Here is an 18094-nt window from a genome sequence, read left to right on the forward strand (position 1 = left end):
TACATCTAATTTTTCATGTGGAAAGCTGAAGACTGGATACACATGGAGCTTTCCTTCTACACCAGAATAATTACATGGTCAAGCTTCTTAAAGCTATTGTTCCAACAAAACCTAGGATGCCTAGTACCCTTTCAGCTTCTTAAATCCCAATAATTAATTGCATTCAAATGATACTATAATCAGCTTCATTTATATACCACTTCCTACTGAACTGTGTCCAAGCGTTTTACAACTGTAAGCTAATTGCCCCTAACATTCTGGGTACTCATTTTAGCGACCTTGGAAGGATGCAAGCCTGAGTCAAGCTTGAGCCCTTTTGCTGGTATTGAACTCGCAACCTTATGGTTTGTGAGTGAGTGGCTGCAGTATAGGCATTTAATCACTGTGCCACCAGGGCTCCTATAGATCCCATTTACTCTACTAAAACTTTCTGGTGTCATATCCTAGAACCAGATCCCTCCATGTTGTACATTTGCTGGGACTGTTATTCTCCTGCTGGTTGTCTAAAGAATGCAACAGATAAGAAACAGAGTACTAGCTCCTACAACAAAGTGCACAAGCATCTTGGTATCTCAGTCCAGAATCTGGAGTGTTCTTGAAATAGTGCACCAAACACAAGCTGCACAATATCCTTTAATGCACTCTAACTTCTACTCAGCCTTGAAATACCAGACCTCCTTCCAAACAAAGCACTGGTAACAATTAATCCACATGGGTATCTCCTGATAAGCAGCAATTTGTCCTAGCAATAGTATAGCTATTTATGATAGGATAAAATAAGATTGTGAAGGCTACTCAACCAGAAGAGGAATGCTTCTTGAAATGTTTATTTTGTCCCTTATCACACGGTGATAAGAGATGAGGCCTCTGACCACAGCTTAATGAGTGATTTCCTCCTAAGTCAGTATTGACATCCTGCCGACAGGAAGTGCAAAACTATTGTTTACAGAAAAAGCTAGGTTCTTAGTAAGACTCAGGCCTATAATACTTGGAATAGTCTCCATACATTTATTTTTCCACTGCATTATTGGACCAATCCTTTTAGCTTTGATTGCTTTTGTTTAAGGTAAACACTTGTAATTTTATTTGGACAAAAACAAAAAATTGCAATTATTCACAAACAAACAAGGAAGTGGGAAATATTTGTCTGGGGAAATTCCTTTCAGATTTCAAAATTCAATTTTAAGTTCAAAGTAGAGTAGATAACTGAAGCAACAGGACTTATCTAAGTGCTGACTTAACAAGTCCCATTAAATCAATGAGTCTACTACAGGTATATCTCTGGCCTGTTACAGACTGCCAAAATAAAGCTGCTTCGGGTCTCTTTGGAGGTATGCTGTTTAAATGATGCATGCATCCTAAGAATCCAAAAGCTGCACCAAAGCTGCACTCCAGTGCTTAGGAATGGAGTGTGGCTTTGGCGCGACCTCCGGACTCTTAGGACCCATGCATCATTTAAATAGCATACCTCCAGAGAGACCCGAAGCAGCTTTATTTTGGCAGTCTGTAACAGGCCTCTATTACCAAAGTTTTTTTTAAAATGATTTTTTTATTTGATTTTCTTAAGTACACACAAATCACAAATCACGACAAACAAAAGCCAAATAACGAATTAAAAAAGCAGACAAAACTAAGAGCAGGGAAAGATACATGACAGAAAAAATAAAAAATAAAATAAAATAAAATAAAAACATCAAACTTTTACTGATTTTGAAGTGAAGATGCAGGAGAGTTTCTCATATTTTCCTCTACTATTGATCTATTCACAATGTTATCTGATCCTAAATTTTTCTACTGTATCTTGTTATCCTTTTTCTCTATTATATATTTACTAGGGCTGGAAACATTATCATAGATAATGGTCACCTCTAGATCTGGCCATAATAATCACAGGCCTCTATTACCAAAGTTGATGTGTTCCTGGGCAATACTTATGTAACAGAAAATCTAGTACCAGAGGCACAAATAACATGGAAAGAATAGGGATAGATTCCTAGACTACACAAAAGAGGAGGAACTGAACATGTTTTAGTGATGTTTTAATTCAAAATTAACAATATATATGTGAGTGAAATAAAACAGCCAGGTCAAGTTTGCCTTGCATAAGTAAACAAAAACATTTGAACCTCTTATAGACCATTTGAAAGTTTCTTCCAAAATGCATTCAGGGATGACTTTTTCTTTCACCAGCCTCCATTTTTCTTATGATTTCCATTTTGGTGGCAAAACTTATAGATCTGTGCTTTCTTAACATTTTGGGGAAAGCTTATCTGCTCTCCCTTTTTCAGTCTGTTTTATTGTTCACACACACTCAGTAAGATTCTGGAGGCAGTTGTTGTTTAACTTACCTGTTGTAAGCAGCCACACACAGGTACAGTAATATCAGCTAGAATAGAATTCAGTTCTTTCCCAGCTAAAGCTTTAATGCTTTGTTTACTACAGACACACAGCTGCAACCAACACTGAAAGTCAGGGTTTTTAAAGCCTTCTTTCATCATACTCCTAAGGTGGATGCTACTTAAAAAAACTTCCAGCTACATGGAATAAAAGTGAGGGAAAGGGGGATGAGAGGCATAAAATTCAGGTAAGATGGAGGTACTCATTACTAAAGGCCCTAATTCAGGTATGGAGGTTTGTCAACCGGTCCTGGATGCGGTCACACTTCCCCTAAAGGACTGTGTTTGCAGCATGGGGGTGCTCCTGGACCTGTTGCTTCAGATATCAGTGCCGATAGATGCCACGGCCAGAAATGCTTGTTATTACCTTTGGCTGATACGGCAGCTGTGTTCTTTCCTGGAACGTGGAGACCTAAAAACTGTGGTGCATGCACTGGTAACCTCACAACTTGATTTCTGCAATGTGCTCTACATAGAGCTACCCTTGTACCTAGCCCGGAAACCTGAATTAGTTCAAAACATGGCAGCCAGATTGGTCTCCAGCCAGATCTAGAGGTGACCACATAACACCAATCTTAAAGTCCCTCCACTGGCTGCCTATTAGTTTCCAGGCACAGTATAAGGTGTTGGTTATGACCTTTAAAGCCCTTCATGGCTTGGCCCAGCTTACCTACAGGGTCGGCTTCTCCCATAAAATCCGCTCCACACACTCAGGTCCTCTGGGAAAAACTTACTGCAGCCAGCGAAAACTAGGCTGGCTGCAGTTAATCAGTTACTCTGCCACTCCCAAGTTAAGGAATGGCCTGCCAGAGGAGATCCGGAATATTGCTAATCTTGACTGCTTTAAAAAAGTGGTCAAGACGGATCTCTTCTGGCAGGCCTTCCCAGATTAGCATCTCAGTCGCCTCCCATCGACTGCCTGCTTTGTTTTAAACATTTATCTTTATAAATTAATTGTATTGTATTTATTGTAGGTGGGTGGGTTTGTGGGATATTGTGTTGTATTGTATTTTAATGTTCTTTTAATGTTGTCAGCCGCCTTGATCTAATTGGAGAGGTGGAGTATAAATAAAATTTTATTATTATTAATATTATAAAATAACTTTGCAAAAAAGATTTTCTTTGCCAGAGACTTTGTTAACTGAGGTATACTTGTACAGATTGGGATAACAATTAGATATAACCTAGAGGTTCTTATCTAGACTTTAACTTGCTTCAAGATAGACCAGAATCTAAAATTGCAGGCATGTCTGCATTGGTACACTGTTAAAACTTGCCTGAAATAGGTTTGTGTAATTTTCACTTGAAAAGGAAGATGACAATAATAATAATAAATGATTTATTTATAGCCCACCCAATCACAAGGAATCCGGGCAGGTCACAACAATAAAAAATACAGAGAAAATACAATAAAATTAAAAATTAGAGTGGAGGACCAAAAGCTGAGCAGAAATATAACAACAAGATACATTTAAAACCCTTCTGTGAAACCTTGAAGTGATGTATTTAATTGACAATAGATCAAGAAACACCAGTGTGATTATTGCTCTTTTTGACTGCGATAAAGCTAAACATATTTTTGAGGGCAAACAGAAATATCCACATTTTGTGTTCTGAAAAAGCAATCTACATTCTCAATGAATTCTCAATGTGAATCGGCTGACTCACTGAAATTTTGGACGCACCTCATTTTCTTCCACACAATGTTCTCTGGGCATTTTGATGCTCTTTCCTGCTGACATTAGCTTTTTTTTAAAAAAATTAATACGTCTTATTTCTTGCCTGCTCAGAAACCGTGACCTAGTGAAAGCACATTCTGGCTCACCCTCTGATTCTTCCTCTTCTCTTCAGATACAAGAACCAACATGCAAAGCTGAGAGAGTACTAGAAAGTATGAAACAGATTCCAGCACAAGGAATTTTAATCCTCCTCAGGGTTTGTACAAAATAAGCATGAAATAAATAACAGACTGCTCAGAGCGTTGTAACTATGTGCACTTCTGTCTGGAAAGTCCTGGTCATATGTGATTCCTGTTTTGCAGTTCAACAAAGCTACCAATTTCCATTTTGTTTAGGATAGAATAAGATATGAACCATCGATGGGAAACCACCTATTCCTTCAATATCTCAAATCCTGGTTCTTCTGAGGAAAACCTATTTCCACTTGTTGGCAATTCTAGAGTTGGCTTCAGAAGAGATGGGGCATTACTCCCTTCTATACTGGTTAGTTGTGGCTGTGTTACTCAGCAATATCAGCTCTTTGGGCTCTCTGTAGCACCATCCCACATATTACTGCCCCATGTAGGCTTTGACTACATCTTTTTTACTTCTTCTTTTTTTTTTAAATTTTTTTTAGCAGTTACCAAAGCACAGTGGAAAGCAAAGCACTGATCTCTGGTTTTCACACTATTTTCTATTTCCAACAGTGTATGTTGGGCTGTGTGAGGTGAATAGGCATTGTGAGCGAATTAAGTTGACAGGCCAGTGAAGGCTGTGGTACTTTGCTCTGCAGTGCACCCAGATACCCACCCCAAAGATTTAAATAAATGAATACATTTCAAACAGAGAGATCAAGGGAGTTGTCTGGAGTTTCAGAATACCAGCAGCAACCTTGCTGAGGATTGCTGCCTTAGCTAATAGAGTCAAGCCTTTCCTCTCCTGGGTTCTGTTCTTTAGCCATGCTAAACTGGGAGGGGGTCAAAATGGTTAAGAGGGGGCTATGGTATGTTAGGAAACATTATAAACTTTTCAGTCCTGTCTTAAGGATTCAGAAACTCCAGCCAATATACACATAGGTGCCCTATATTTTAATTCTATAGCCTTTTCTTTTTAAGTGCACCTGAGTATTTCAGTGCCTGTATGTTTTCCATTTCTGTTCCTCTATCACTCTGTTCTACTAACAAGTTGGTAAGGGTACTGGTCTTGGTTGCTTTTATTTTTGAGGAAACAGAAGCATTACAAATTACTCAGGCTATAAGAGTCACAAAATGACACAGGAGAAAATCCTTCAGGAAATGCACTTGCAGTAAGTGGGGCACAAGATTTTAAGAAGACGTATTTGTTACAGGGTTTTCTAACTTGCACTTCAGAGTTCCACGGAAATTCAGCAGAGATCACTGCATGTTCGGTAACATTCACAGTAAACTGGGTACTCAGTACTACTTTTTAGAATTGCAACACATATGAGACGCAATCTCACGTAACATCAGCAAAGTGATACTTGTGCAATTTTTATTGTTTCCTTAATAGCAAGTCCTCCTGGTGGTTTTATGTTTCTTATGAGGAAGCCTTACCTGACACATTTAGGGTGGAGGGGGAGACATCTGGAAGTCCCACTCTGGAATCACCCATCCACCAGACAATTGTAACTGGCTCAGGTGGGCCAGCTGCAGCACAGACCATATGAAAAGGTGTATTAGGGATGACAGAGAGATCTTCTGGCTCCACAGTGAAGTAAGGAACACCTATAAGAACAAAGTATAATCTTAACAGCAGGAAAGTTTTCATCTCAACCATCTGGAAACCTTCACTTCTTTCATAATAGGTTCATACTGTACTGAACAGTGGCAGCCAGTGTGCTCTCTGTAAAAAATATAATAAAATACTGCATCAAGAACTTGATTTTTTCAACCTATAGTATATTTTTGTTTTTTCTCTTGAATAAAAGCTCAGTTCAGCTGAGTTAGGAGATCAGTTACTGAACGGGGGAAGATGATAATATGAAAAGTGGATGGTAGAGGAATAGAAAAGTTTATTTCTATAGACTTTCTTGATCAGAGTTCCCTGTCTCTCAAGGCCTGGCCCCCTTTCTCTTGTCCTCAGGGGAGGAATCTCAGAGTGAGAGTGCTGATCTGAAAAGAATATATAAATATCTGTATCTCTGTGTGCTGCTGCCCCTACTGTCAAAGGCTACATCAAAGTGCCTGCTACAGACCTTTCAGAGGGTTTCCTAACTCCTTCTTTTCCTCCCTCCCTCCTTCCGTAAAATTCCCTCACACAATAGGGCTCAGCAGAAGGAAGTATCAATGAGGGAAACTATAGTACTAAGCTGCTTCAAGAGTTGCTGAATTTGGTACTACAGAATTGCTGCTTGGGGATTCTTCACACCACTTTCCAACTTCCTCTCCTATCCTAAATGGTTGACACCACGGTATAATTTTCTTTCTTGGTCTGAGGCATATGTGCACCTGTTAGCAGAGTGATTAAATGCCTTTACTGCAGTCACTCACTCACAAACGACAAGGTTATGAGTTCAAGACCAGCCAGGGGCTCAGGGTCAACTCAGCCTTACATCCTTCGAGGTCATTAAAATGAGTACCCAGCTTCTTGGGGGCAATTGGCTTAAACATTATAAACTGCTTAGGGAGTGCTTAAGTGCACTGATAAGCAGTATAGAAATGTACTTGCTATTGTTGCATCACTGTTATATAAAAAAGCACGGTATGCATACATTTCTTCTTCAGCTTTGCTTACACAATTGATTCTCTTTCCTTACTCAGTTTCACCACACTTTCCCATGTTCTCCTCCCCACTCCATTCTCATGTAAAGATCTTCTACCCATCCTCTTTTTAATGTTTTTCGACCTCCCCCAAACCCTTGGATACAGTCACCTCCTCTCGTGTTTCCTAGTGTCTCAGGGTCTCTCCCACTTTAGTTTCATTTTTCTCCCCTTGGCAATGATCCTGGAAGCTACAACTAGTGCAAAACACTGCAGCAAGATTGGTGATTGGAGTACTGTATAGAGACCATATAATAACTTACTTAACTGCACTGATAGCTGCTGCTGGTGAAGTGGTTTTAGACCCAGATACCTGAGAGAGTCTCTCTCTCTCTATACCCTCACCTGAGTGCTGAAGTGTCCTGGAGAGGTTCTACTCTGTCTCCCAGTGCCAATGGGGACACTACACTGTGGAATGGCATAGTAGAGGGCATTCTTAGCTGTGGCCACCCCCTTGTGCAATGTCAACTGGCACCAATGCTGGCTCTATTTAAGTGCCATGGTAAAATACTAAAATGTATTAAAACCATAGTTTTTTGTGGGGTTTTCAGGCTATGCGGCTGTGTTCTGGAAGAGTTTATTCCTGATGTTTCACCAGCAACTATGGATTCTGGCCATGAAAGCCTTAGACTTTACATTGTATTAACCTTTTGGGCCTAGTTAGTTTGTTCTAAAATATACATGTACATGAATTATTTTATTATTTTAAACTGTTTAAATTTATTTTGCTTGAATGTTGCCCTGAGATTCCATGATATTGGCTAGATTACAAATATTTTAATAAAACAAATAAATAAATCCTTCCATAAATAAATCTTTCTTCTTCCCCTTACCCCCCACCAACAATCCGCAACTAAATTTCTTCTCTTTCTCATCTGTCTTTCTCCAGCTCCCCACAACTATTTTATACCCATTTCCTGCTCCTTTCTGCAACCCCTCCATCCTCTTTTTTTCTTCCCCCCTCTCTAATTTTCCTGGCCACATTTGTCTTCCACCTCCTTCCCCATTCATCTCTCTCTCTCTCTCTCTCTCTCTCTCTCTCTCTCTCCTTTCTCCTCTTACCCCATGCATCACACCTCCCTTCTCTCCCTTTCTAGCTCCCCCTCTCAAAGACCTTGATGTGCTAGATTCCCAGCATTTTCAAATTGTAACTCCCACTAAACTCAATAGAATAGTCATGCATGGATAGGATTGTCCTGTTGGTCTCTATTGCCCTGAAGGTCTATCATCATCATGATCATTCCCCCCCCCCCTTGTCAAAACATCTAGTGATTATTAACAGCATTATTATGTATATGATTATCATAATTTTTGGGGTGAGAGAAGATTCCACAACATGCCTGTTAAAACAGGAAGGAAAATACAGTATGGCCAGTGAAGGGAACCAGTTAACAGGAGCAATCCATTAAAAACAGAATTTGGGAAACTTTATTTTTGCTAAGAAAAGTACCGTATCTTTGGATATACAATCGACCCTCCATATTCACAGATTGGTTATCCATTGATTCAACCATCCACAGCTTGACAATAGTAAAAGAAAAAAAATCCCAAAAGAAAACCTTGATTTGATCATTTTATATAAGGGACATCATTCTACTATGCCATTGTACTTAATGAAACTTAAGCATCTATGAATTTTGGTATCCATGGCAGGTTCTGGAACCAATCCTGAGCAGATACCAAGGGCCAATTGTACTACAACTCCCATATGTTAAAACCAGTATTTGTAAAAGTGTTAACAATTTTTTCCTGTTCAAAGGAGAACTTGGACAACTCCCATATGTTGTTAAAAGCAGAGCTGGACAAAATTTCTTCCTCCTATTTAATGTGGAGTTTGAAAAACTTAACTTTTAAACAGATAAATATTTTCTTGTTTGTTACACTTGGTGGTTTTCATTTTGTTTTGTTTTGTTAAATGACTATCTCTGATCAATTGTGCTTGATGTTTAAAAATTTACCCTGCTTGATGCCATGACCATGGTCAGCCCTGTAACATCAGCAGGAACTACCCTTTAGCTGTCTCTACATCTCAAGTCTTGGCCCCAAGATGGAAAACAGGAATATCCCCGATCTGGCAATACAATTCTTGAAGGACTTTTACATTCAGCTGAGCAGCTGCAGCTGTATGTGCACAACCTTTTTGTTTTTGTTTGTTTTTTAAAAGGGGTTTTACATCATTCCTTTACTGTCATTCTGTGTAAATTTTATTGTTAACACTTAAGCATTTATTATGAAGTGGTATACATATCTGTACATCTGAGAAATAGTAATACAAATACATTCACCAGAAGCCTAGATATTAAAACACCTGTCATACTTCTTAAGAAACATTTTCAAAACTAAGATGCCTAACTGCTGAAGACTGTAGCTGTTAATATGAAACTGGATAATTATTTTATATCCTGACTTTGAACACCTTTCCCTTGGGGCTTTCGGTATATATGAAAAATGCATTCACCTGCAGTCACATTTTACTCTTAAGCATAAAAAATAATTAAAACAGCAATGAAAAAAGAGAGAAGAAATGCTTGTCCCAAACTATTTTTTCTACCATCTCTGAAAAAGAGGACTGTTGCTATAGGCTGTGTTAGCATAGGTGGCGTGGGAAATTATTCATTAGCTGATAGATTTGAAACTGAACTTTTGTACTAGTGATTGAAAAAGTATAGAAAACGTTTCTGAATAAATGATGTATATGCTATGAAATTTCACAAAAAATTAAAAAGTGTGTACTCTACAAATTAAAATACACTTAATATGAGTTAAAGTAGATTATTATTATTATTATTATTATTTATATAGTGCTGTAAATTTGTGCAGCGCTGTACATAAAAACAACAAATATAAAAGAGTAAACCTGCCTATGGCGTACAATCTAAGAAATGATAGGATAATACAAATAAAACACATAGCAATACAGGAAATGGTTCAATAAAATAGGCAACAAAAAGAACATCAGATAGCAAGTGACAATCACGCAATAGGTTTTCTTTTCTTTTTTCTTAAAAAAAGAGAGAGAGTACCCAAGTCTTATTCTCTCCTGCTCTCCCCCCTCTGGCACTGTGTGATGGTGAAGGCTGCAATGGTACTGCGCATGTCTGTTGAGCACAGTTTAAGATTGACTTTAATACACTAATCAGTCCTTTATCTACCAGTCCAACAGTCAGTTTGCCTGTTCTTTAACTGTAATATTTTTTTCTTCTGGACTGTTCAAAGAGGAAAGGTAACTGACTCATCTCCTTTTCATGCTTACTCAGAAAGTTTAGTTGTAGTGTTTAACTGACACATGTTGACATGTTGACGTTTAAGAAAAATGCACAAATTAACTTCCCTCTTAAGCCTATTGCTCTCTTATTTTATGGACAGGTGTAACTTAACTGGAGATATTTTTTTTTCCCTTGGGAATATGTTATTATAAACTTTCCCTCCATTTAAACTAGATCATTGTTTATATTGATCCCTTTTTTCCCTGTATATTTGTCATGAAAGTGCTTGCATCCTGTTTGATGTAATTAAACTAACAAACAAATAAATAACTATAGATTGCACTATGACATCTAGCCCAAACTCTTTATGCCATAAGGCCTCCTACCCATGTCCAAACTCCCATTTTAAAATGATCAATCTTGGATGTAAGACTGGTGCTGAATATGAAATGTTAGGATTTTATCTTAGCAAAGATACTTTTCTTGCTTACATGGGAGTAGTCTAATCAATACACTATCACTTGCTATCTTGTATCATTCTCAGTGTGCCATGCAAAGGATTCTGAATTCCATCTACTGATTTGTGTTCAAGATATCAATTGTGGACATAATCCAGCCCAAGTTAAACATTTCTATTTGGGGGAAAATGCAGCACATACCTACATCCGAAGTAAATGGGGATTCAAAGTGTTTATGTAGGCTGGGTTATTGCCTCAAAATGATATTTGCACAGTGACATCACACAGAGATGAAATGAAGGCTAGCCAAGAGCACTTTCTAAGCAAGAAGGCTTGTCCTTGCTTTCAGGTCCTTTTTGGTTTGAATGCACACAACTTTACTTCCTCACATAAACCAAAGGCAGGCAACATGAAGGCTGCACATCTCATTTTTGGCAGCTCATGCTATACTGCCTGCTGCTGCAAGTTAGTTGTTTGGTGGTATTAAAGGTAAAACTTATTTTTATTCTAAAAAAAACTGCACTGGGAGAATGTATCTTATTTAAAGAGGAATTACATTCCCAGAAGCTTCTCAGAAGTTCAACTCTCCTTTAAAACAAGCACCGTTTCCCTGAATGTCTTTGCTTTAAAGCACGTTGTGTTTCGCCTTTTCGTGACTGCTGTGCTGCCAAACTGTGGTGGTGAATTAAGTTTATGTGTATGTGGGGGCTGGTGAAATTGGTCCCCAGAACTACTCATAATTAACTGGTGTTGTCATAGGTTCTTCTCAAATGCACACAATCTGAAAGCTCAATCCCAATACCTTGTAAACATCAGCAATCTTTGTTACTGGCTGTGTACCCACTAAAAAAACAAACAAACCATTATTCCAGAACAGGGATAGGTAACAGGAAACTCTTCAGATAATGGAGTGCACCTCCCATCAGCCCTAGCCAGACAGCAGTTGGTGAAAGATGGTGGGAATTGCATCTGCATTCAACAGTACTAGAGCCCTGTGTTTCTGACCCTGTTTCAGACCTGTTTCTGGGCTAATTTCATGTCCAGCTCAATGAATTGCATATTGTAAGAGTCATGTGTTTGGGAAACTAAGGAGAAAAGGATATGGCAAACTCCCTATCGCCTGAATAAAGGTGGCAACAAGGCTTTATTGGATGGTATATGCAAAAAATTGGAAAAAACAAAAGGTTCCAAAAATAAAAGAGTGGTTTGTTAAATTATACGAGATTTTCGAAGCAGATAAATTGACAAGAAAACTAAATTATGAATCATCAGAACGGTTTTTAGAAACATGGAAACAAGTGTTTAAATTTTTTGAGAGAAAAGGAGACATAAAGACGTTAAACCTCCTGAAAGAATGGTAATAATAGGAACTTTCAGGTGTAGGTTTCCTTATGGCTTAACTTCCTTTCTTCCCTTTTCACCTATCCCATAAGGAGAAGGTAATACAGTTCGACAAAGTATGTGGTCATCTGAATTAAGATGCATTAGAATTTATTGAATTATTTATTTTATTTTTATTTTATTTTCTAAGTTTGATCGAGTTTAATTATATATATAGAACAGTCAAAGGCATTACCAACAAAATGTAAGGAGATTTCCTTGAAACTATATAGAGTTTTTTCTCTCATTTTATCTGGCATGTAGTTTCATCTATTTTTTCAAGTAAGGAATTAGATGATAAATTTTGAACAAAGTGAACAAAGGAAATGTAGTAAGCAAGTTATAACAGTATCTATAATTCGATAGATATATGGATATCTGAAGATACAGGAAGATTTATGTTCTATGGTGTAGTGGTTGTAATGTTGAAGTATGTATATGTTATGTGTATATTATGTGTTGTTATGTATTTGTATTGTAGTGTGTTTTTTATGAATTAAATAAATTTAAAAAAAAAAAAAAAGGAAAATGATTTGAATAGCAACTGCAGCATAGTCAGATTTAATTCTACTATATTGGAATGCAGAGAGCTAAAGTGCCAAACACTTTAAAGAGTTGATATTTAAAGATATTTAAAGATATTTAAAGATATTTTAAAGAGTTGATATTAACATCAAAGCTAAATAAGTGACTCGGGATAAACATCTTTGATTTGTAGGACCACAAAGAATCAGATAATTAAAAAACCTGTCCTGTTAACTATACCCGACATATCCTTATGTTATAAGTTATGAACTGTTTGAGTTAGGGATTTCACTGAAAGGAAATTAAGGGGGGGGGGGATACAGATGGACAGAAAGGAGTGCTGAGACGCCACTTTCTGTCCCACACGGAGGCTGCAGCAGTCAAATGCTGCAGCCTCCGGGAGCCCTAAAAAGAACCTGCTCCTGATGGGTAGATGAGGGTGAGCCATTATGGCGTATGGCTCGGGAGCGTGCAGATGCTCTGCTGTCCCGCGCACTAATTTTGACCCCAGGACAGCGCTTTTTGTCCATCTGTATTGGGCCTAAGTTAAACCTTTACATGTTAGAAGGAGCTACAGGAACAATGATCTTCTCAAGTGGTTTAATACTTTAATACAGTAATTAACATTGCTTCCTTATTTACTGTGGATATAAATGTATAGTGAAATAAGCAAACATTTTTGTCATCAAATAAGCAAACATTTTGTCATCAAATGTATCACGTCCTTCTGCCATTTGCATGTATGTATATGTGTGAGGGAGGGGGAGGTCATTATGATGCAAAGTAGACAGCCAGGAAGGAGTGGCCTCTGGCCACTCTGGCCACGATTAGACTGAGACTTAGTGACCGCACAGTCCACTCCCAAAGCAAGCCACCACCTGCAGTCCCAAGACGTGCACCACAGGAGCCAGATTAAAAGGGCTCCTTTTTGATCTTACTGCCGCTTTAGGGGCATGTGTCCTCTAAGTGTCATGCCCCCAAAGTGGCCAAAAGCTGCTTCTTTTGGCCCATATGTTTCGGGCCTATGTGAGTTACAAGCCACAAAATCTCTTGTTCAAACATCTTCACAGCTGGAAATTCACCAGGTGTGGCTTTAGATGCACTAATGTCTAGTGTAGCCTTAGATAAGCAACAATGGACATGTTTACATGGGCCATTTAAACTAGTTCTCCCTGCCACCCTCAACATGACCTATCTACATGAGGCAGGCACAATACCCCAATTTGAGTGCAAACTGTCTTCATGAAGGAAGGCCAATTCCGCACTGAATCTGTCCTATCCCTGATAAATCAGATTTTAAAAACTCACCTTTTGCTCTGGATTTTACAGAAAAGTTCAGAGCATTCCATAGTGACAGTGGGTGGCTGTTTACACATGCATCCTGTTGTGCCGCCTGGTGCAGCCACCACCGGTGAAAGTTACTCCCTCTGAGGTCACAATGAGGCACCCAGCAATGTGACTGATGCTGGATGCCTTGTTTCTGACCCTAGAGGGAGCGACTCATGCTATCATCAGTGGCACTGGCTGGCAGAGCAGGATGCGTATGCAGACAGCCATCCAGAATATGGAGGTAACAGGAGGAATCTGGGACAGCTCTTGAGCCAGAATATTCAGGAAGCAGCCCAGAATATTCTGGCCATATTCTGGCCCAATGTCTCAGGCTCTGTACAAATGTGACGTATATAGGCAGTTTGAATAACACAGTAAAGGCCAAACTGGAGGTTCCACAAAAATATTAAACAATTGCACGCATTTTTAAATTAAATGAATAGTCTAGCAGCAGGAAGATGGCCTGCTAACTGTGGTTTGCCTGGCTGTTTTCTGCCCCCCCCCCCCATGCAATATCAGGTTTAGTAATTGTGGTGCTGTTTTTCCAGGTATCCAATAACAGCCATTTTACTTAAAACAATATTGCATTTCATCTATGACAACCAACTTTAAATAACAGCTTATTGTTTTCGATTCTAAACAAGAAGCATCACACAATGCCAATTCGAATAGCCCCCAGCAGTGTCGTTTCTAAATTAAATAAGATTTTTGTTGTTGTTGTTGTTGCTATGTAAAAGCAGTATGGTTTGTTGTTGTTGTTGTTGTTGTTGTTGCTGTTACGTAAAAGCAGTTAGATTTCAGGTGATGAAAGCAGGAGCTATATAATCCGCTGAATAAACTACACTCAGAGTGTTTTAATAATGAGGATGTCAAAGTCTGTTAACGTCTCTTTGTATGTGAAGTCTGACACGCCCATAACCCTGAAACTTCTTAGGTAGACTGTAGCAGACTTCATGTGCATTAGTAGATTTATGCCATGAAAGATACATTTTAAAGGTAGGTGAATGGTAAGGTATTTATAAGGGTACAGAATTACACAATAGAAAAAAAAAATCATAGCCAAGCCTGGAAGTAGCAGAAAACACAGTCAATTAACCTGCTTATTTTGACAGCAGGAGTGAGTGTTGGTGACAGAAGTACAGATGCTCATTGTGATATCAAGGGAACAACATTTACAAAATTGTGGTAGAAAATAAGTACTTACTACTACTACTACTACTACTAATAATAATAGTAATCTTTTTATTTATATCCTGCTTTTTGTCTGGACAATCAAAGCGGCATACAAGTTAAAATGAAAACTGTACATACCAAATATTCCCCGCCCCCTTAAAAAGGAATTAAACAATTAGAATTAAAATACCTAAAAACATTAAAACATGGATATTTAAAACAATTAGCTAAAACAGTAGACAGAGAATAATAAACTAATATAAAGACAACCATGCTTTCCTACCTCAAACCCGGAAGACAGAAAAGTAAGGCAACCCAGCATTGCCTGTTCTGTTTTACTGGACAGTGAAGCTATGTGAAGTAATTACTCAAGGCATTTTGATGTCTGAGGTGCAATATTCATATGACATCTCTCTGCCCACTTCCTCAGCACAAATGGAATAATTTACAATTATTATCAATTACTGTTCCTGTTTGTTGTCTTTTAAGGCTACCTCAAGATTCACATAGCTTCCACTGCCTAAGGAAGGCTGCTTTACTTCTCACCTTGCATGTCTTTCAGAAGCTTATGTATGCCCTTCAGAACTTGACCTGAAGTCCTCTTCCTTTTAGATAATTCAACATGAATAGGAAATAGCTAAATGCTTCCCCTTTATTAAAATAAAAATCCCTTAGTTGAAAAGCTTCAAATCTCAGTCTTGAGACAAAATCCAATATTCATAATTGTTTATGTGTCACTTTGAATGTGCAAAGGGCTTTTTTAAAAACTGTTTTCCCTCACAACCATTTTAAAAATGTGGGTCATGGACACTATAGTTTTTAGAGATTGCAGCAAAAGCTGAAAGGCATTTGTTTTGTCACACACTGCATGTTTAGCTAAGCAGAAATCTGAACCCAGGCCTACGTCCATTATTGTTCTGTTCATGGTGATACATGCAGCTGTTTCTTCTTTCCATTCAGGCACACTAGAGATGAAGGACAGATTAAAGGAGCTCATAATGGCTTCTACAAAAGCTTCATCTCAATCTCTGAACTGTGTGGAGTCTTATTTATGCTGAAGGACCAAAGGACAGTGAAAGGGGAAAGATGACAGAAGCTTTGTTAAAGTAATGGGAGCCATGTGTAGAACTGTGTACTTTATGTGTGTTCTGATGTATTTACTAGACACTAGGAGACTATGCATGTTAGGTGATATATATGTATATAAACCCAGACATATATTTGCCTTAGGTCTCCTCCAGTTATCTCCCTCTCTTCAAAAATCGCTCCCTCCTCCCACACACCTCCTTCTTTTGACAGATTAAAGATAAAAGAAACCTGAGTTCACACTACAATTCTGGGATATGCCATAAGCTCCTGGATATGCCATAAGCTCCTTTCTCTCCACTGTGGCTGAGAGCATCCACACATCCCACGTATATTATTTCTAGGTACCAACGGCAATTGCAAAACACACACACACACAAATTCTGAAATCTCTAAAGACTAGGAAAGATTCAGGTTCTTCATGCAAAAAGACAAGTATATGAAGCAGCACAGAACCCTAAGCCTATGCTGGGACACTGATTCATCTCTGAGTCAGACAGAAGAGTACTGCCTACTGCATCAGCAATGTAACCTTGCTGCAGCTGCATAATCCCTTCCAGATACAGTGCAGGTCTGATACAGTTAGCTTTATGAGAGCTGCTATAGATAGGTATAACCCAAAGACAACCAACCACTCCATGCTATAAAGAAACCAACCACCTACTCAAAATAGTATAGCTTTGGATAGCATGGGCCTGGTACAGACCGCCCCAAAGAGGTGGCCTGCACCCACCCCTTTTCATGCTGGACTGGGGCCAGGGCAACCTCACCGGCAGCCCCAATCTGGTGTTTTCCGGGCCACGGAGAAGAGGCAAAATGCCGCTTCTCCATGGCCCGGAAAAGCGGTGTCCTTGGAGCTTCATGCCCCTGAACACCCCGGCCCTACAGAGGAGAAAGGGGTTACCCCTTTCTCCTCTGGATTGTTGGCGGGGCCTTGTAGTTACCACGCCAACAATCCACTGGCAGCTTCTTCCTGAGACGTCATCCTTATGACGTCTCTTCTTGTCATGGATGTGCAGATGCTGTGCGTTACGAACGTCATCGTGGTGGCCCCCGTGTGGATGGGAGGCCGTCATGATGATGGCGTCCACACATTCTAGGGTTCCGGACCATGTGGTTGCTGTGTGGCCCAGAACCCTATAATTGGTGGCAGTGCGCCGCTTTGTGCCTGTCTGTATCAGGCCATAGTTACATTGCTATTAGACCAGAGTGCTATTTGGCATGCCCTCTGAATTTGGGCAACAGTTGGTGTAAATTAACAGGAATTAGTCTAAGCAAAGCTGGTGAACAAAATCCCAAGTACTTCTCTGAAGTGCTTCAGATCTACAAATGTTTAAAACCTGATATATGGATAATTGAGGAAAATCAGAGCCAGCGTGGTGTAGTGGTTTGAGCACTGGACTACAACTCTGGAGACAAGAGTTTGTATCCCCACTCAGCCATTACCCAACTGGTGACCTTAGGCAAGTCATATTCTTTCAACCTCAGAGGAAAGCAAAGGCAACGCCCCTTTGAACAAATCTTGCCAAGAAAACCCTGTGATAGGTTGCCTTAGGGATGCCATAAGTTGGAAACAACTTAAACACAAGCAGCAACAACAACAACAACAACAACAACAACAACAACAACAACGGCAAAACATATATCATTCTTCCTGGCATTATAATCATGGATTATTTGAAAAACTAACCAGTGAATGTATGTGGAAAAATCTGTACCCATCAAATGATAATTCTCTGTAAGGCATCAGGAGAGACCTTAAACCTTCAGTAGCCAAGCTCTTATACCTCCAGCCATTAGGCCCCTGAGCCAAACAGACTATGTAAAGGTTGCCTCTAGACTCAAGTATTAGCCTGACGGCTGTAGCTAACTATATTGATTCATAATAGTTATAAGATAGTTGTCTTCAGAAGTCATTGGACATACACTAACTCTTAGAGAATGTTATGATTTGAAGCCTATCCTTTTTAGTCTTATTCTCATCTTATTACATGCCTTACTTAATTTTTACCCCACCTTTTGAATAAGTCTTTGACACTGGCT

At 39.0% G+C, this 18094-nt stretch overlaps 1 protein-coding gene across 1 annotated transcript in view; it reads right to left on the reverse strand.

Annotated features, from left to right (window-relative positions):
- TYRO3 (TYRO3 protein tyrosine kinase) overlaps positions 1 to 18094 on the reverse strand; it is a 104170-nt gene that overhangs the window by 62560 nt on the left and 23516 nt on the right. The window contains exon 4 of the mRNA XM_042445616.1: positions 5689 to 5859. Coding sequence (XP_042301550.1) covers positions 5689 to 5859 — 171 coding nt within the window. The remainder of the gene's footprint in view (positions 1 to 5688; positions 5860 to 18094) is intronic.

The sequence above is a fragment of the Sceloporus undulatus genome, chromosome 1 (genome assembly GCF_019175285.1).
Source record: "Sceloporus undulatus isolate JIND9_A2432 ecotype Alabama chromosome 1, SceUnd_v1.1, whole genome shotgun sequence".
NCBI lineage: Eukaryota > Metazoa > Chordata > Lepidosauria > Squamata > Phrynosomatidae > Sceloporus > Sceloporus undulatus.